Below are 20390 nucleotides of genomic sequence, written 5' to 3'. Positions count from 1 at the left end.
TCCAAAGGCTAAGATCTGACATGGGGGAGGGGGTGGAGACTGCCCTAGACCCTGGCCTCCTGCCTCCAGAGTCTAGCACTGAGGGTTCCCCATGCAGCCTGAGGCCACTCTGAGCCCTTAGCTGAGTCTCTGTCCTTTGACTCTGGTGTCCTCCATTCCTCCTCCCCCAAATGGATGGTGATGCTGGTCTAGCCCCAGAGAGGAGCTAGTTGTAGTTGGCAAGTGGAGGAAAGCCTCAGCAGTGAGAAGCTACAGTTTCCCCTTAAGGTGAGGAAGCATCATGGGGTAGAGACTCTACCACTACACACCCAGACAGGGGTCACCCCCCTCCCCGTGGGGTGGAGGGCGGAGAGAGAACGAGGGTTGGGTTGGGAGTCACTGGTCCCTTCCAGCTCCATCTTGGATGTTCCTGGAGGTACTGGTCTGTCCCTTCTACCTGTCCCTTCTACCCCATCAGCCCCAGCCTACTACCAGGAGGCAGGCCCCAAGGGATCTGCTGAGTCCTCCCTGCAGAGAAAGGGAGGGGGAGGGGGTGAGATGGCTCTGACAGATTCCAGACCGTTCTGGGAGGGGGCGGACCTCAGCAGCCCTAGAGAGGGAGGCATCGATGTTCCCCAGGCTGGGGTGTGTGCAGCCCCCTTCCTGCCCTCCCTGACCAGGCTTCTCTCCTGGACCTAGCCCTCTGCTTCTTTCCTCTGGCACTGAATGATTTGCCTGTCCTAGGCTGGGCCTGGCCCCCGCCCCCCCCACCCCCTGCCGGCACATCTTCCCTGAGTCTGTGAGGGCTTCCTCTTTTCTCCCTAATCGTGGAAGGGGGCTGGAGCTCTCCACCTCTGGCTGGGATTTCAGATCTTGGGGTGCACAATGAAGAGATCTCCCCCATGAAATGATCCTCATCCGCACAGTCATTGGCGGGGCGGGTTTGGGAAGAATGAGGCCACCAAGGGTTGGGTCTGCCCGTGACTGAGAGTCACTTGCCTTTCCCCTCCCCCCAAGACCCAATTTCCCCAGACCTCCAACCCCTATCCCCAAGACCCGCATTTCCTGACCGAGGCCAGCGATCAGGCCTCCCATCCAAGTCCCTCCTCCCAGCTAGGCCAGGGGCGGAGACTCCAGGCGCCGGGCTGGCCCGCAGGTGCGGGGCTTGTGGGGGGGGGGGTTGCTCAGCAGCTGGTGTTCGAGCAGCCCCCTTACCCCTCCCCCTTCCTGCTCCCAGCCCGAGCCTGCTTCCTGTCATCCCCGTCAGCACCCCAGGCGGGGGAGGGGACAGGTAGTGGAGGAAGCAGAAAAAGAGACTGAGCAGTTGGAGCGTGGACAGCCTCGGGACTGGGAGAGCCGAGGAGAAATGGGGAGGGGAGGAGAGTGGAAAACACAAGCAGGGCGGGAGGACAGCCCCCCCACCCCCCTTGAAAGCCAGAGGTAGGAAGAGGGCAGAGAGAAACCATAGAAGAAGAACAGAGGCAACTGAACATAACCAGGGATGTACAATTCTGAGAGATGTAAAGATGCCAGGTCAAAGGTCAGGGTAATCGGAGGTGGAAGGCTTGATGTGTGCAGAGGTAGCGGTCCACCAAGTGAAAACAGCCTCCATCCCCACATTGGGTGAAATTACCCCCAAGAAAGGAGAGAGAGGTGGCTTCTACAGCCAGAGCTGGGTGTAGGGCTGATATGCCCCTCCCTTGGGAGACCCATCGCTCCCCATTAAAGGGCAAAAGATGAAGAGGGGCCAGGCTCAGACGCTGCTGGACCCTGAGCAGTGAGGGGCAAGGGTCGGACCCCATCTCTGCCCTTTGCTTTCTTGGCTACAGCTGTAGAGACAGCTTCAGCAGCTGTCCTAACCCCCAACCCACCTGCTGGTTGTGGTCCAGCCTTGGAACCCCTGTCCAGGGTCTAGGTGAGAGTCAGGGGACCTGGAGTGGAAGCACCATTGAGGGGGGGGGGTTGCTCATAACCAAGTGCTAATCCCCATCCGGCCAAGGCAGGTCCAGAGCCTCACTGACCTTCTTAGAGATTAGTCCCCATGGCGACCTTGGCAACTCGCCCCCTCACTCTGGCTTGGTGGTGGTGTGCAGACGCTGGTTGGTGAGGGGAGGGAGTGAGCCTTCCTGAGGCATCACAGGATCAGAGCTGTCAGGGTTAAGAGCCCCCCCCCACCAAGATAAGTAGTTAGTACAAAATTGGGGCCTCAAGAGAGGGAACTAACGGCCCAAGGGCACATATGGAACCAGAAAAACCCCAGGACCAGAAGGCAGGTCTCCAGTTCCACTCCCAAGTGCTTTCTCCAGAAGGGCAGAGGAAAAGAAATTGAGATACCCCCCCACCCCACCCCACCCCCACCCCCGCTTCGACCTTCCCAAACCTCCCAAACTGAGATCAGGAGAAGAGTTACTTGAATGCTGGGAGGGAGGAAGGCTCCCCATCCTGAGTGCTTCTACAAGGCCAATGTGGGAAGGGGCCTGCAGATCCCAGAGCTGTGCTTGCTGCCTTGACTCCAGCCTCCCTCCCTGCTAGGCCTGGGGGTGTGGGGAGCAGGAGGAAACCAAGCAGCAAAGCCAGTCATAATCACAACTACAAGGGCAATAATAGAGAACATCTATTGGGTAAGTAGCGCAGGCCCGTTCTGTTTCTACGTGCTCTTAAGTCTTCACAACAGCTTTTAAGACTATGGTTCCCATTTTACAGAAGGAAAAACTGAGGAGGAGAGTGCCAATGATAAGCAGTGGAGCTTGGATTTGAACCCAGGCAGCAGTGCAAGACTCCAGGGCACCTTTAAGACTCCAATGTGTGTCTGATCCTGGGCAAGTGACTGAACAGCCTTCTCTCCTTCTCTCGGACACTGGTGACCATGGAACGGGATAGGGGGAGTGTAAGTGACAAGGGCATACTCCTGCGTGACTCCGACACCCAGCACAGAGGGGCACGTGGCACATTTTATTAAATGTTTGAGGAACAAGTGAGTGAACAAGCGTCTGCCTGTACATGAGTGTGACTTTGGGGGTCTGTTGAATCCTAGGAGAGTGCTCATACTCTCCTAGTCTAAGTGTCCGGGTTCTTTGCAGCCCTCTGCCCCCACCCCCACCCCCACCCCATGGTTTTGTGTCTGGGGAGGAGGTGAGGGAGGAAGCTGCCTCCCATGTCTCTGGATGGTAGCCAGCCCCGTGTCCCCACTGAGGGACAGAGAAGAGGGGGCTCTGTTTCTAGCAGGAAAGGACAATGGGTGTGCGGGTGGGGTTCCCAGCCCCTCAGGGCCCCCCCTCTTTTGGGCCAGCTGTCGGACCCTGCCTGGACTGAGCTGATCTCTCATTCAGTTATCTCTGTCTCCCAGGAGACCAGACCTCACAGCCCCAGGGAAGGTGCTAGTCTGCCGGTTCCAGGCTCCAGACCGGGGTGGGGGTGAGGGGAGGGAGGAGGAGCAGGGCTGCAGAGGAGAGGCTGGTGAGGGGACCTGGGGAGGAGGAGGGAGCCCTTCACAGTATTTGCATCTTCAGTCACCAAAGCCCTGGCTGATTTCCCAGGGAAATCAGGAAGAGTAAGGGATGGGAGCAGTCCAGCTTGAGGAGAAGACATTGGCTGCTGGGTGCTTCTAAGCTGCCCAGCAGTACAGAGAAGTAGGGCTGTTCAGGGATGGGGCTTTAAGTGAGAGAGATGTCTCTGGGCATTCTCGGGGAGCCTTTATATGGGATAGAGACCTGGGTGGGCACCCAGGATCAGTTTGAGGGGTTCTTTAACAGATCTGTATGTCCACGTATGAGAAGGGGCTCTGAGTGAGATCTGAGGGTCTCAGGTCCTGAGGACACAAGACTGAGTCTGAGGGTTTCTCTGTGGGATCTTAAGTTACCATATGGGATTTGTGTTTTGGTAGAATTGTGGGGAGGACGGTCCTGAAGATTTCTCTATGGGAGCAAAAGTCCCCATATGAGATATGAGATGAAGGACTGGAGGGGGGGATGGGGAGATCTTTGAGGGTGATGAGATCCCTATGAGATCTTGAGGTCTCTTGGAAGTTTAGATTTGGGGACACTATTTTTTCTTCTCTTAGCTTCCCCCTCCACACCCAAAGGCTGAGGCTGTGGATGGGGAGGAGGTGGGAGTGAGCGCTGAGCTGGCAAACAAAGCCACCTGTGCACCCATCCTTCAGGAAGCTCTCAGTGCAACTGATCTAGGAAAACAAACAGGACCAGCTGCCAGGGGAGGGGGGGGCTAAAAGGGGAGTGGGTGGGGGGAAGTTGGGGGACTGGAGCTGGATCAGCCTCATGGAGAAAGGAGGCTGGGAGGGGGTCCATAGCACAAAAAAGGGACAAGTGTCCCAGAGTCCCATTCTAGCACATGGGGCAGGGCTGCCTGACAGCCCCTTCTTCTTCAGTGGCTCCTTCTTCCCTTTTTCCGCGGCTTGGAAACCCAGAGCCAGGAGGAAGGTCTGGGGGATGTGGGGACCCTGAGAGAGGGCTAGGCAACTGGCTTCTGGTGACCTCGTTGGGTGTGCCCATTTCTGAGAGAGCTGGTCACAGAAAGCTAGAACTAAAGGCCATGGGCTGGGGGCCCCCACACACCATTTTTCTGATGAGGAAACTGAGGTACACAGGAGGGAAGAGTCTGGCTAGTGCCTCACAGCTTCTTAGAGCAGAGCCAAGATCAGGATTTAGGGCTAGAAAGGTGCCCTGTCTCACACGAAGGGTCTCCACCCCAAGTCCCAGCTGGACAGCTCATTCTAATCGGGATCTCAGCTGTTATTACCTCCCCACCACTTTCCTGGCCACACGCGCGCGCGCGCGCCTCTTGTAGCTGCAGCGTATAGTCCTCTGGCCAACAGCTGGATTGGAAACTGCCCACCCAGGTGGAACCCTGATCCCAGGGCCGCGCCCAGGCCCCCAGCTCCAGCTCCCGCAGACGCAGCGTCCATCCTCTGACAGACACCCGCTCACCCTCGAGGCTAACACCCGATGCCCGCGTCGCCGACCAGCGCAGACGCACAGCCAGACGCTCTCGCTACTCGCGCGCGCCGCCCCTCGGACCTCAGCCTCCCACCGACTCCCGCTTCCATCCCACCCTACCTTGCCGGCTTCCCACCCAGCGCGGTCCGCCTACGCCTCCTGGCGGCGGAATTCAGAATTGCCCGATAGAGACGGAGGAGGGAGGGAAAGGGAGGGAAGAAGAAATTCGGTTCTGTCCTCCCGCCGCATCTGTAGTTCCGACTTGTGAACCCAAGGGCAAGGGCCAGGACACGACGAATCCAGAACGGGCTCTGGCCTCCCTCGACAGTCTGGATTTCTCCCTTATGGATTTGGGGGAAATTATTCTCTAACTGTATTTATCCAAACCCCCTCTGGAGTAGGGAGTTGGGGGACTGGGCGTGCTTCCGACCCCATCCTCCAGTCAAGCCTGGCTGTGGTCGTCCTTGCGGTGACGCAAACCTTACTAACCTGGACTCTACTCCTCCTGTTTTAGGGCGCTTTACTCTTGGCATTCACCTTCATATACCTTATGACCCTCAAGAGCAATTCCTCACCACTGGAGAGACCCAACAGGGGAACCAGTGGCTCCCAGCACTTGTTCTCAGCACTCCATAAGTTTGGGGCCGGGAAGGGGGGCTGGTAGAGTGGGTAAACCGTTACCTTTGCTCTCTCACTGGGGAATTTCCTCTATGCTCCTCCCCCCATGGACATTTGGCCCAGCCTGACCACCTTGTTCCCTCACTCAATTTTTATTGAGCACCTGCTCTGTGTCCAGGACTGGGCTGGGTTTGAGGATAACAACAAGATTGATGTAACCCCTGCCTCCTTTAATGGAGCTTACACTCTAGTAAGGGAGAAGCTCAGTGCACCCACGAACACTCATAAACAAAAGATGATCGACTTTACAGAATGATAAACACTGTAAGGAAGAGTCTGATATGATGAACAGTAAGTGCCAGGAACAGCATCACCCAGGAGGTAACAAATGAACCTGCTTGCCAAGACACCCCAGGTAGTGGGAGGCTCTGAGGTGGGAATGAGCGTGGCCATTGGGAGAAAGGAGGGCTGGCCAGCATTGTAGATTGCCAGGAGCTGGGGCTGCTTCTGGCCAATGAGTCCTTTTAGTCACAGGATGTTGAGCAGTAAGAGCATTGGCTGGAGTCAAGGGATTTAGGTTCTAATCGTCCTCTGACACTGGCTGCGGGAATGTGGAGGAGGCCCTGTGCCCCCTAGTGCCTTAGTTTCCACGTCTGTATGTCCAAGCCTACCTCACTGGACTGTTGTTGGGTCTATAAAGAAGGCACATGGCTCATGGGAACAACAAAATAGTAGTTCCCTTTTCACTCTCCCCTCCACTTCTGCTGAAATACCCGCTCTATTAAGGGAAGCTCACGATTTTGCCAGAAGTCTTTGTGCCTTATTGACGGGTATGGGCTATGATGGTTAGGAAATTCGGCTGTAAATTGGGAGGAAATGTCCTCCCTGCAGCTTCCGTTGGAGGCCCCAAGCCTTTCCTCCTCCTTCCCCGCCCCACTCTCCACCTTTCTCCCCACCACCAACAACACACACACACACACACACACACACACACACACACACACACGGCACTGGGATTGAGGGCAAGAGCCTAGAAACTTCAGGTCCCGACCGGAGTCCCCAGAGCCGGGAACTCTGGCGACTGGGAGCGTAGCGCTGAGGTTGAAACATTCTACCTACAGTGAGCCGCTCCCTTAGTTACTATTATTTCTAAGCGCTTCCTAAATCCGCGCCCTCCGTAGGGCAGTTTGCGTTTCCTGAGCTCAGCGCCGCTTTGCGGCGAGTCCTGGTCATTGCTTTCTCTTGGCCTCTCTGCCCAAGTAAACTCCGGGAACGCCGAGCCGGGAGTTGAGCTCAAGCTTGGGAGGAAAGGAGCCACAGTGGGAAAGAGGACCGAGGGTGTGAGGAAAGTCCCTTACGGAGAGCCGCGTCTGATCCCGTCCAGCGTCGCTCGAAAGAGGTAGGAGGTGGAGTTTAGACGTTGGGAAGAACTCCCGAGCCTCAAGTCAAGAATTTGAGGTCTTAGCCGGGTGGCCTGGTACCCGGGTACCCTGGTACCCGGAGGTACCAGAGTGGCCTGGTACCTCCATCACTAAAGGGCTAGGCCAGGGAGGGCGCATTCTGCCCAGAGGTCGCGAGCGCTTTGCCTGATTCAGGCCCCCCAAAAAGAAAAAGCGGAGTCAGCCTCAGCTGCGGCGGGCGCGGGATGTATGCCTCAGCACTTTCTATTGTGATTCCCGAGGGCTGGGGCCAGATTGGCTGCTTCGGGAAAGGCCTGGGCTCCCCCAGAGGACACCAGAACTGACCGCAGACTGCCCGCTGACTCAGCTCCCCCACCCCAGCGGAAGAGAATGCGGGAGGGGGGCGAGGCCCATTATAAAGACCCGCACGCCCGGCCCACGCACAGCCTCTCCGATTTCCGTCAGTACAGCCCTCACCCCACCCGGTGAATACTCGGGCTGGGTCAGGGTGTCTCCGGGACGGGGGAGGGCGAGGTGACGGAGATCCGCTAGCAGCCCGGGTCCAGCCGGGTGTTCTTCACCCTGTCCCAGCCCGGGTTGGGCGGGTCTGGGCCCGGAAGGGCACCCGTCGGACGCTGAACCTTTGGTCCTGCCCTTCTCGCCCACAGCGGCATGAGCAGCGCCCCCGCGCCGGGCCCGGCGCCCGCCAGCCTCACGCTCTGGGACGAGGAGGACTTCCAGGGCCGCCGCTGCCGGCTGCTGAGCGACTGCGCGAACATCGCCGAGCGCGGAGGCCTGCGCAGGGTGCGCTCTGTCAAGGTGGAAAATGGCGCGTGAGTGTCGGTCCAGGAACCGCCAGGCTGCGTTGGGGGGCGCCGGGATCCCCTGGCCTAAGCTCCAAGCTTGCGACCTCCGCTCTCGGCCCTCCTTTCCCTAGACTGTTAGCCCTGCCTGAGAGTGAGCGACCCACATAGGGAACCCCTTGGCCTCCCCAGAACTCGCCATGCGCCATAAGACAAAACGTGTGAACCAAAGAGATAAAGGCGACGGACAACACTTTGCGGGTGCCGGGTGGAACCAGCCTGAACCCTGAATAACTTCCTAGTGTAGTTATTTCCTATCCAGAGTTTTTCTCTGTGCAGTTAGATGGCTCTGCGCTAAATCCCTTCCTCTCGCTCCACCCTGGTCTCTGAGAGCCTGGGGCCCCCTGACTACTGCAGGTTGTTGCTATCACGGGTCGCTACTGCAGGTTGGGGGACGGGGGCGTTCTACACCTACCTTTGCAAGCACCTAAATCCTCGGGGTAGGAACTCTTGGTCGGGTGATCTTCAGAAGCTGGAAAATTCCTTCCAACCTGCAGAGCCTAAGCTGGAAGTCTGGGTCCCTCAAATCCTGGATAGCAAGATTTAGGGTCTTCAGCTTCTAGAGGAGGCCAGATTGCCATGAGCTGTGTATGTCAGGGTAAGGGCCTGGGGTTGAAGAAAAAGACTGGTTTCAGTCTTCTCGAACACAATGGGGTTGAGAGTGGGGAGGAAGGTGTGAGGTTGGGGCAGATGCCTCCCACGTTCCTTTATCTTTCCCCAGTTGGGTGGCCTTTGAGTACCCCGACTTCCAGGGACAGCAGTTCATTCTGGAGAAGGGTGACTATCCTCGCTGGAGTGCCTGGAGCGGCAGTGGAGGCCATCACAGTGACCAGCTGCTCTCCTTCCGCCCGGTGCTCTGCGCAGTAAGCACAGCAGCACCCCTCCCCCCGCCACAACCTAGCTCCTAGCTTCAGATCCCGACTCCACCATGGCACCTCAGAAAGGCTGTCCAGTCACTGTATGGGGACATATAAATACAATTCCTAGATGGGTGGTACCGGCATTACTTCCCAGAACCAGAAGTATCTCTACAAGTTCAAAAAGTGGGCCCAAGTCAGGTACCCAAAATCAGCACCACGGACAGCACCAAGACTGAGCTTGAGCACCTGTGGGTCTTCACTTCGTGTCCTCCACACCTATGAGAGAGTGCCTCTGTCATCACACAGTCCTGTAAGGCTGGGGTGGCTGCTGTTAGCCTCATACACAGGTGTGGAAATGGGGCTCAGAAGGAGCCTTTGGACACAAGGGTTAACATGAAGACGAGACTAGAACTCAATTCAGAGATCATTGGAGAAAAGGGGTCAGTCTCTGTGTGTATGTATGTGGAGTAAGGGTTGGCAATGAATCAAATAAGTCCCTGGAGGGCGGGATCTCACTTCTCACTTGTGCTGACTTAGGTACCATCTGTTGAGGCCTGTGGCTGAGAGGTAGAGGGCAAAGAGCAAATGCTGACTTAGCCTAATTTCTCCATTCCAGGAGAGGAAGACTCTAGTGCTATGGAAGGCAAGACCCAACCAACACTGATCCCTGCCCTATCCTGACTCTGTCATCCCTTAGCTGGATTCAGTCCTTTGCGAGACTGTACCCAAGGTCCTGGCCAGGAGATTGAGTAGTCAATGAGGCCTTTAGGAAAACTATCTTGGTTAATGGGCCAAATTTCTCTCGGGATCTCTGATTTGCCTTCTGCAAATAGGTCCATATTATAAGATGCCCTCTAGCCTTGACCTGGAAGGGTCTCTGGGGAAACCCTCAGTCTCCGCACCTCTAGTCAAAGTCACAGAAGGGACTAGGCTGGGGACTTCTAAACATCCCAGCTTCCCAGATTGTTATGGACAAGATGGACTGATCTCTGGGAATGTCTGTGGAACCAAAGTGTCTGCACAGCTGTGTTGGGAGGGAAGATGGGGAAAATGGGACTGAGAACGTACCCATTAACACTTCTTTGGAGGGCCTGACCTGTCCACCACCACCTTTCAGAATCACAGTGACAGCCGTGTGACACTGTTCGAGGGGGAGAACTTCCAGGGCAGCAAGTTTGAACTCAGCGATGACTACCCATCCCTGCCCTCCATGGGCTGGGCCAGCAAGGATGTGGGTTCCCTCAAAGTCAGCTCTGGAGCGTGAGTCCTGGGACTGGAACAAAGGAGATGAGAAGAGAAGGGAGGCAGTTGTCATCAGGGAGGGAGGTTAGGAAAGGTGATGGTGTGCTAAGAGACATGGTAAAGAGATGCTGGGAGCTGAGAGATGGGGGAAGTGAGATGATGGAGACAGACTCTGGGGTCCGGCAGTAGGAGATGGGAGTCAGGGAGCCAATGTGGGGATAGAGGAAAGGATTTTTTAAAAGATGAAGAGGCAATGGAGGGTGGGAATAGGGGACAAGGGGAGGACTATGATAAGAAGACCTGGAGCAGTGGGCAGGGCAGGAAGAGATCCATGTGGGGAAAGTTGAAGCAATGGTTTTGGAGCGGGGTGGGGGCAGGGGCTGAGAAAGGAGGGCTACTAATGGGGGACAGTGGTGGGGATGCGGGCAGAGGCTGCTTACCACCCTTGTGCTCTCACTGGCCTAGGTGGGTGGCCTACCAGTACCCAGGCTACCGGGGCTACCAGTATGTACTGGAGCGGGACCGGCACAGTGGGGAGTTCCGTACCTACAGTGAATTCGGCACACAGGCCCACACGGGGCTGCTGCAGTCCATTCGAAGAGTCCAGCATTAAGCTTCACTGCCTTGCCACTTCCCCTGAGGACCCTCAATAAAGGCTCCTGAACCTGCCTGCCCCTCTTGCCTCTTTCTTGATGTCTTGCTTTGTAATCTTCATCCTAATTCTTCTTAAGGTCCTTGCCTGCCAACCTGACCCTCCTCTCAGGCTTTAGGATTCTTGACTATGGAGCATATGTGATTAGACCCTGATAGGGCTAAGAAAACTACTGGTAAGAATCCTGGGGATCCTGTTAAATACAACCAGTCCCACACCTCTCCTTGTTAAAGGCCGATGAGCTTGGGCCATGTGTACCATAGCACACATGGTGCATTTGCCATCCTCTGGTTTGGGTGCACACAGTTCTACAGCAGGGCTCATAGCTGAATTTCAACCACCTGGGCCAGGCACCTGCATGCCTGCACAGCAGGACCTCTTTAACGCTATGCAGAGCTCCCCAGCACATTTCCAGCCTTTCTCTTTGCCCTGGCTCCCTATCCAACTGAGCAAACCCTGCACCCTTTTCCCAGCTTTATAGAATTTCTGCTTTACAAAGAAGCAAAACTGTAAGAAGAGAGATGGATGAGAGGTCCCATTGCCTCCCAGGGTCTTCTAAAGGGGAGACTTTCTCTGAGTGGAGCCCCCAGATCCTTTGTCTGAATCATAACAATCCCATCATGATATTGAGCTCCAGCATTTACAAAGCATTTTCATACCCTTCCTCTCAGCTGTTCCAAAGAACCCTCTCTTCATTCTTCCTCTCCCTCCCCTCTCTTTGGAGGATTGGTGAGTTGGAGAGGCCACTCCTCGCCCACTGACCACAGTGAGCCTGGATTCTGGAGCAGGTGGCAGAAGCCCTCAGGCATGCTGGGGCTGAGTGGTAGCAGACACCAGAACCCCTGGTACCAGTGCAGGTTCTACCCAGTTCCCCATTTGGCCCAGTTAATGACACTCATGATCCCACATAGGCAGGGCCCTCAAAGCCCTTGGGACTCCCCTCATTCTGTCACTCAGGGATGCTTGTGATTTCAAGCCCCTAGGGGACCTATCAATGAGGAGGAGTGGCCCAGGTCATTGCCCAAACCCAGAGGAGGTAACCAATATCGGAGAACAGGTAGACTTGGACTTGAGCCATTCCCAAGGGTCCACCTGTGCAAAGTCAGGCATTTGCTCCTGTGGGAAGAGCCCTGGACTAGAAGTCAGAACATCTGGGATCTAATCATATAGCATCCTTGAACCTCCATTCCCTCACTTGTAAAGTGGGGCTATTGATCCCTACCTTGTTGGTCTCATGGAGTTGTGAGGATTCAAGGAGAAACCACTAAAAATGCTTGTGGTATTATGAAAAAGCACTGGGGCAGTCCAAGTAGGGCCTTCATTCTCCTGCACTGGTCCCCCCGCCACCATGAATTCCAGGGTAGGGTCGAGGGAGCAAGGGACAGAATTCTGGATAGGGTATGAGTTCTACTTTCTAAATGGATGGGTTCTAGAGCCCATGCCCCTGTTGCATTTGGTTCTTCTAAAACCTTCCATACTTAATCCATTTCATCAATCAGGAAGGAAGCTGGGCTGTCTGAGAGGGAGAAGGCTTGATGAGATCATCCAAATGACCAGTGACAAAACCAGGACTTGAACCCTGGGCTCTTGATCCTAAATTCAGACTGTTAAGGGAAGGCTGACCAGAGCTGGGGTTAAAAGCCTCAGGCCTCAGCAGAACCCCACACTTCTGTGGGCCCCAAGAGAGTCTGGAGTTCCTGCCTGGTCACAGACTCCTAACTGTCCCCTTGGAGAATGGTAATAGTAATAATAGCTTAATGTATAGAGCCTGTCAGAGTGGTCAGCAAGGGCTATATAAGCCTCATAATTCTGTATGGTAGATACTGTAATCCCCATTTTATAGATGTAGAGACTAACTTCCCCCAAAGTCATACAACTAAGAAATGGGGGAACCAGAGTTGAACCTAGAACCCATACAAATGAGCCTCAGAGCCCAGCAGCCCTTCTCCCCTCTTCCTGCTTTGCAGGGCTAAGAATGGGCAAAAGGAGATCTATTATCTCCCATTCCTTTTGGAGGGTATGTGGCTGCTGGGAAGAGTCAGCAAGATGGCTTCAGGAATGGCAGTGGGAGCTTGAATAGGACACTCCCTGTCTCTAGGACTGAGTGTCCCCGTCTGTACAACTAGGGAGTTGAGAGAGCTAATATTTGCTGCAGCCTTTGTCAATACAAACCTTCTAGGGTTTCCTGGACCTAGGGGTCCAACTCTGCTTCCCACACTGGCACCTAAGGAGTAGGGCCTTAGAGGCCAAGCTAGGAGTGTTCTCACTTTTCCAACCTCCTCCTATTCTAGGCAGGTTGATGGTCAGCAGAAACCTGTGGGTCTGGGACCCAGCCAGGTGAAAGGAGGATAGAGAAGAAGCTGCCTGGGACTCATCCATTGGCTGCGCTCAGCCAAGGCCAAAGGGGATGAAAGAGGTCATCCCCTTTCTGGTGCAGCCAAGACCCAGGGACAGTGGGCTGGAGGGGGAGCACCTCTCAGCCTCTTTCCAGAGCTCACCTTCCCCTTCAGCACCTGAGTCCTCTGTGAGGCAGAGACACAGAGCCTGAGCTGTTGATCAGCAGTCCGGAGCTGGGATATCTGGATAGACCTCCAGCTCTGAGCACCTGTCCCTTCTGTCTGTCTCAGCCTTCTGCTGAGAGCATTGAATGAACCTCACTGCCTCCCCACTCTCTCAGCTCTGGCCTCCTGCTCATCATTTTCTATCTGGGAAAGAAATAAGAAGGCATGAAGGAAAGGGATTGGAACCTCATCTCCACCTCCAAGGCCCTCCCCTCTCGTGAAGCCCTGGGTTTGGTCTCCAGCAAACATCCTAATCTCTTAGTTTTCTCCCCACCCCACCCCCTGCCTGCAATTTCTCATCTACATCTTCCTTTAGGGTCCTGGACTCTGCCTCCCTCACTCCTCCTTCAACAAAGGCGAACACTCCAGCAGTTACATCAAGTGAGGAATGAACCTGGGCCCTGCAGAACTCCTCAAGTTGGACTTTCTAGCCATTATCAGTCAGACACCACAGGATCATGGATCCTGCAGGAAATCTGCCCACTCTGATCCATGTGCTCTGGAGTCCCAGGCCTCCTCACCTCCTGGGCTCAAGCAGCAAGAGAGAAAGGCCTTCAGATTACCAATTCTGACAGTAGCCGTCAGGTGCTGCCTGGCTGCAGGTGGGTTCCTAAGCCCAGAGCCTCATCTGCAGCTAGCATCCCTCCTTAGCTAGCCTCTTTTGAGCCAGGAAGCCCCACAGGTACTCAGAGACTTCAGGCCCCCTGGGAACCACATCAGCTTTGCTAATACACGGTCAGTGTCTTTGGAAGGGATTTCAGCCTCCACACCTCCCCTGGGTTGGAGACCTTATACAATACACAACGCTGTTTCCGTCATTCTACTCCTGCTAGAGCAAGGTGCCAACTGCAGCCTGGTTCAGGGACAACCAGGAGGCCAGTAGTTGAGATGGTGGATGGTAGGCTGGCATGACAGGGGATGGGGAAGGATGGAAGAGCAATTCTTCTGGGGGAAATGGAAGGGGACTCCTGAGCCTCCTGCCTGACACAAATTATCAGGACCAAATGAATGAAAAAAGGAGGGGAAGGAGAGACATAGGACAGAGAGAGAGTAGAGACAGGAAGCGGGATGGTACTGAAGAGGCTAGATGAGGGAGAAGGAGAAACAGAAAGGGTGAGGAAGGACAAACCGCTAGAAGTTGTGGGGGGAAGACCCGGCGCTGGCCCAGAGGCCTGGAAAGGCAAGAAACAGGCCAAAGCAAGAGGGAGACGGGGAAGGAGATCCGGTCTCTAGGGAAGAGCAGAGAGTGAGAGAGGAGGAGGAGGGAGGAGGCTCAGGGAGGAGGAGGGAGCGGAGATAACGGGAGCAACTGCTGCCCGGGCCGGGAGCGGAGCGACAGGCGAGAGGGAGGGAAGCGGAAATTTAAAAGTGAAGATGCAGATAACGCAGCCTAGAGACGGGAACCCGGGTGGGGGTGGGGGGAGAAGGGGGAGGAGAGTGGGGCGGTGATGGGGGCTGCAATGGGCGGGAGGAGGGGCTGTGGCCCCTGGGGTCCAAGGTGGGGCCGGGTACCCTGCCCCAATGCTGTTTGCTGAGAGTCAAGGAGGCGGAAAAGAAATGCGCTCCCGACCCCTATCAGAGTGGGAGGCCCAAGCCCATCCCCCGCGCGTCTCCCGGGTTGCGGGGCGCTGGGGGCTGCTGGGCGCGCTTGGCTGCGGCGCGGCGCGTTGGAGACTTTATTGCGATCGGGCGATAAGAGGGGCGGGGGCGGGGTCCGGGGGGCCGAGGCAGCTTCGCTTTAATTAAAACGGAAATTGCGGCCCCTGCCCGCGCGGGGGGCCGGAGGGTTCCAGGCAGCCTGGTAGCTGGGAGCATCGCTCCAGGACCCCCTCCATCCCCCGCCACACCCGGGCAGCCCCCTCCCGCCAGGCCCTGCCGGACCCGCGCCGTCTTCTTGTCACCCGCGGTTGCCTCGGGCGGGGATCGGTGCCCCGAGCGCAAAGCCTGACGCGTCCCCCTTTCTCATCCCCACCCCCACTTCCCACCACCCAGTCCCTGGCGGCGATGAGACAGAGCGGCGCCTCCCAGCCCCTGCTGATCAACATGTACCTGCCAGGTACCAGGGACCAGCCAGGGGCTGGAGGCACCAGGACCTGGGGCCGGAAGTTTGGGTTCGGGCATGGGAAGGGGGTGCTGGGGTCCAAGGGAACTGAACGCGGTCCAGAGACTAGGATTGCTGGGAGGACTGAGAAATGTAGGGCACTGGGGGACCTTAAAGGCAGATGAAGAGCTTTAGGGTTTTAGTGTGAGGTCTAAGGACTCCAAGTGAGGAGACTGGGAACCTGGGAGGCCGAGGGCGCGAGCTCAGCGGCTGAGGGAGCCTGGTAGGGGAAGCAGGAGTCTTCGGTGTGGCAGGAGACTGACTCAGTGCGCGTTCAGCGTTGGGAAGCTGCGGTCAGCTGAGCGTCGCCCCAGCGCCCTCGTGGCTCCTCACCTCCGTGCTCCGAGCGTTCCCACCAGCCCAGCCTTCCAGGCGCCCTCCTCTCTTCTCGGATGGGCTCCGGGCGCTCCCGCTCCGCTGGCGCACTCCCTGCTCGGCTTTATAAGGCTCCCGCCGGCCCGTTCGGAAAGCGGATTTCCTTTTTCCTGGACGCGTTTCCTGACTTGGGCGTTATGGAGGGGCTCCGCGCGGCGCGCGCCCGGGCCAGGCTCGGGGAGGAGGAGCTGGCAGCTCGAGCCCCTAGCCTCGCACCCAGGAACCAACCCTCAATCCCCCACCCTCGGAGCCTTGGCCGGGAGCCCTCTCGGTCAAGCCCACAATCTCCGCCCGGGTCCTCCTGACTGTTTTTTTCCTGCTGCTACAGATCCCGTCGGAGACGGTCTCTTCAAGGAAGGAAAGAGTCCCGGTTGGGGGCCGCTGAGCCCGGCTGTACAGAAAGGTGAGCTGGCCCGAAAGCAGGGGAGGAGGGGTGAGGACAGTGGATGGAGGCTGGGGCACCCACCCCAGAATTACAGGTGCCACCACTAGGAGACTGGAGGGTAGAAGGGATGTGCAATGCGGCATGACTGTGAAGAGGCTGAGGGGAGGGGGTATTCATTTGGCTTTTGGTTCCACTCCAGTATATTCTGAGTCCCAGAGCTGGACCTGCACACCAGGGCAGAGGGAGAGGATCCTGACCCTTGGCCTTTTTACACTGAGGGGCCAGGACCCGGGTGCTTGGTGTCCTTCCCCTCTTGGCAGCAGGAACACAAGGCCGGGGCCACATCCGGGCAAAGGGTAATTACTCCCTGGCCACTCCACCCCTTCTCCACACTAGCACTGGGCCAGCACCTACCTGTCTCACTGGCCCAGGCCCGCCAGGCTCTAGGGGCCAAGTCGGCTGGGCCACTGATGTTGATGATCAGGTTCGCTGAATTACTCTTGGCTTTGCCTTGTGGGTTTCAGAGCTTGGCTGGCCCTCCAGGCAAAGCCTCTCCACAGCCTCCCCCCCCCAGTACCCTAGATTTCACCAAGTTACAGTAACCATAATGACAACGTTAGCAACTGCTTTTTCCGAAAAGGAATGTGTCTCCCAAGGAGAATGGGTTTCCAAGCCTCTGATGTCGGTCTGCATGGAAGCCAGCTGTGCATTTTAACCTAAACCTTCCCTTAACTGTCCCTTGATCCTGACCTTAGAGCTCCCGACCTGGAGTCAGGCAGCTACTCGCTGAGCTGGTGTGGAGAGACTGGGGTTGAAATGATGGTGAGGGCCAGCATCTGGGTTCAGAGCAAGTGGTTGAGAGAGGAAGAAAGGTCCACCAAGCTTGCTTCAAATCAATAATCAGACGACTTTGAGCAAAATTATTTTTCCCCCTCTCTCCTAAAAGAGAGTGAGAAGAAGTCAGTCTATCAAAATTTTTCTCCCCTTCTCAGACTGAGGCTCCAAAACAGGGGAGTGGGAATTCTCAGGCAGTCCTCTCTTTCATCACCATCCGGGAAAATCCTGCTTGGCGCTTCCAGCAATCCCCAAATCGGGACCGCCTGGCCCCATGATCCCAGAGATGTCCAAAGATGAGAGGAGGCAGGGAGTCAAGCCCAGCGGCTTTCCGGTCTTATGTCCTCTCTTCAGAGCTGTGCATCGCGCCCCAAAGTAGGACACCTTCCCATGCTGGGAATCCCGGCTGTTCCGAAAATTGGGGCGGAACCGAGTAGCGCCAGCGCGGCGCTCCGCACCCTGATCCTGAAGAGAGTGGGGAGTCTTCGGAGTCTGACCCTCCTCGAACGCTTCGGGGGCCACTTCCCCCATTCCTGTCTGACTGGTACCACCAGAAAGCCAGCCTCCACCTCTTCTCGACCTCAGGCGGGGCCAATCCAACTGTAGCCTTTGGCCTAGGCCTTGTCTAGTGGCCGGTTGGTCCCGCGGCACCGGGGTCTCTTCCCCCTGGATTTGCGGACATGGTCCAGGTGGGATGTGGCCGTCTAAGCACTTGCGCAGACCACCCTGTGCGGTCCCGTAGGTTCCTCTCTGCTCCGAATAAGGGCGCAGGCTCACGGTGGCAATAGAGGCCGGTGTTCGGCCCTTGCTGGGTTCCCAGAGTCGCGGGCCCCGGTACGCCGCTGCCTCCACGCCGAGGAGGCTGTGCTTCGCCCCACCTCCCCAATTCTCACAAAGCCAAGAGCCCGCGGGGCTTCGTCCTTCTAAGAGGGAGCCCTGTTTCTATTGTGCAGAAGCACGGGAAAGGCTCAGGACTGCTGGGCCCATCAGCGCCTCCCCGGCCAGGCGCTGCAGCGGCGCCCGGCTACCGGGTCCCTACCCAACGCGCCCTTTTCCCCTACCCGACGCCGGTTCCCACCAGCCCCCCGCAGTCTGCCGCCTCACCTCTTGCCCTCCCTCCTACCTCCCCCGTCCCTTCCCTGACTGCCCGCCTCCTCCCCACAGGCAGCGGGCAGATCCAGCTGTGGCAGTTTCTGCTGGAGCTCCTGGCGGACCGCGCCAACGCCGGCTGCATCGCGTGGGAGGGCGGCCACGGCGAGTTCAAGCTCACAGACCCAGACGAGGTGGCGCGGCGCTGGGGCGAGCGCAAGAGCAAGCCCAACATGAACTATGACAAGCTGAGCCGCGCGCTGCGCTACTACTACGACAAGAACATCATGAGCAAGGTGCACGGCAAGCGCTACGCCTACCGCTTCGACTTCCAGGGTCTGGCCCAGGCCTGCCAGCCGCCTCCGGCGCACGCCCACGCCGCCGCTGCCGCCGCCGCTGCCGCAGCCGCTGCCCAGGACGGCGCGCTCTACAAGCTGCCTGCAGGCCTCGCCCCGCTGCCCTTCCCGGGCCTCTCCAAACTCAACCTTATGGCCGCCTCGGCCGGCGTCGCGCCCGCGGGCTTCTCCTACTGGCCGGGCCCGGGCCCCGCCGCCACCGCCGCCGCCGCCACAGCAGCCCTCTACCCCAGCCCCGGCTTGCAGCCCCCGCCCGGGCCCTTCGGCGCGGTGGCGGCCGCCTCGCACTTGGGGGGCCACTACCACTAGACGGGGCGGCCCTGTGCCGCGCGGCCTCTCCCGGGCGCCCAGAGCCTCACTCGGTCCCATCCACACCCGGGAAAGGGGCCGGGAGCCTCCCCGACCGTTCCTCTGATCTTAGATTTTCCTCCGTCGCAGCACGCAGCCCCTGGGGGGAAGGGACCTGAAGTCTCCTCTGTCTTCTTTTAACTTTGTATTTGCCACCGCCTCCCGCCACCTCGTTGTACCCGCCCCCACCCCGGCTTTCTTTAACTTCCATCTTCATGGCCCCAGAACCCTCAAGGGGGTTGCGAGACCTCCCGTGTCTTTTTCTGCCCTCCACCTGTACTTCTGCCTGTCTCCTGGAAGCCCCTTCCGTTATGACCTCTCTTTTTCGAATTCCAAGTCTTTTCTCGTTATTTTCTTTCTCCCACCGAGCTGCCCCGTCCTAGAGTGATAACGGCCTCACACAGCCCACCTGCTCCTTGACCTCCGGGACTTCACCGGGTTTGGTGAGGCTCCCTGGCCCTGGGACTCATCTAGGTAGCTTCTGCGCCCCCCTTTCCTCTCTCTCTCTCTCTCTCTCTCTCTCTCCCCCTCTCTCTGGATGGCCTGGTGTGTTTCTATTCCCTTCCAGACCCATTAAAGCTCCCAAGCTCCCTACTGCCTCCTCTTTGTGTTCTTTGATGCACCTGAACCTTTTTTCAGGGGGAAAGGAGATGCCCAGCTTAGGCCTGAGCAGAAAGGCTTTACAAAGAAGAGTTGGAGAGAATGAGGAGGCCAAAGCCGACTTGGGTGCTACAGGGGGCAGGGGAGCCTCTGGTGGGTGGGCTCAGCCCAAGAGGGAGACTGCCCTAGTGCAGCAGCCCCACCGGACTGACCACGGGGCAGTGGATCCCAACCTGCCTCACCCTGCCTTCCACCTGCCTCTTCACCTCACCCCATCCCACCCTCCACCCCAGCCTGTCTCATCTGCAGGCTGTCTCAACCTTTCCTGTCTCCAGTTCGTCTCCTTCCCCACCTGCCCTGCTCTCCCCAGCCGACCCTCTCTTTGACTTTCTCTCGCTCTCCTTCACAACCCCCTCGCCCCTCTATCTCCAACGCTATCTCTTCTGTGGATCTGTCTCCTGATTTTCAGAAAGACCGAGAAATCTCCCCACCCTACCCCTCGCTCTCCGCCTCGGGTTCCGCACCTGCCGCCACCCACAGTGGTTTGGTGAGGCACCCTCCTTCTCTCGGGTGGCGCGCGCCCTCTGCTGGTCGGAGGAGGTAACCCAGAGCCGGGTTTTACTGCTACGTTTGGACTTAGCCTGGTGAAGCCTCAGGTGTCCCATCTCCCAGCGTCCAGGTGGACCCCCAGGCTTCCAGGCTTTCTTTGATCTTCAAAGAGGAGGGCAAAGGGGAACCTCGGCCCTGCCTCCCTCAGAAAGTCCTGGAAGTGGCTCAAGTGTGTCATTCTGTTGCCCGCCTCCGCTTTTTAAAAGATTTTATTTATTTGAGAGAAAGAGTGCGCCTGAATGGAGGGAGGGGCAGAGGAAGTGGGACAGCAGTCTCCCTGCTCAGTGGGGAACCCGACGTGAACTTCATCCCAGCACCCTCGAATCACGCCCCCTTAAAGCCGAAGGCAAAGGCTTAATGGCTGGGCCCTTCTCCTCACCTGGAGGCCCTTCTGAATCCTGCACACACTGGGACCTTAGCCTTTATGCTCTCTCAAGAGGCTTTTTTAAAATAAAGATTTTTATTTATTTATTTGACAGAGATCATTAGCAGGCAGAGAGGCAGGCAGAGAGAGGTGGGTAAGTAGGCTCCCCACTGCGCAGAGAGCCGGATGCGGGGCCTGATCC

General features: G+C 57.4%; 2 protein-coding genes across 2 annotated transcripts; both read left to right on the top strand.

Annotated features, from left to right (window-relative positions):
* The first annotated feature begins 7621 nt into the window (after window positions 1-7621).
* CRYBA2 (crystallin beta A2) lies at window positions 7622-10527 on the top strand. The gene is made up of 4 exons (XM_044240850.1): window positions 7622-7782; window positions 8534-8675; window positions 9790-9932; window positions 10380-10527. The coding sequence occupies exons 1-4, from the start codon at window positions 7622-7624 to the stop codon at window positions 10525-10527; spliced, it is 594 nt and encodes a 197-aa protein (XP_044096785.1).
* A 4448-nt stretch (window positions 10528-14975) lies between these two features.
* On the top strand, window positions 14976-18576 carry FEV (FEV transcription factor, ETS family member). Its single transcript, XM_044240849.1, has 3 exons — window positions 14976-15183; window positions 15932-16006; window positions 17987-18576. The coding sequence occupies exons 1-3, from the start codon at window positions 15132-15134 to the stop codon at window positions 18574-18576; spliced, it is 717 nt and encodes a 238-aa protein (XP_044096784.1). The 5' UTR covers window positions 14976-15131.
* The last annotated feature ends 1814 nt before the right edge of the window (window positions 18577-20390 follow it).

The sequence above is a fragment of the Neovison vison genome, chromosome 3 (genome assembly GCF_020171115.1).
Source record: "Neovison vison isolate M4711 chromosome 3, ASM_NN_V1, whole genome shotgun sequence".
Taxonomy (NCBI): Eukaryota; Metazoa; Chordata; class Mammalia; order Carnivora; family Mustelidae; genus Neogale; species Neogale vison.
The sequence above is the reverse complement of the archived record's forward strand: the minus strand, read 5'-3'. Positions and strand labels throughout refer to the sequence as shown.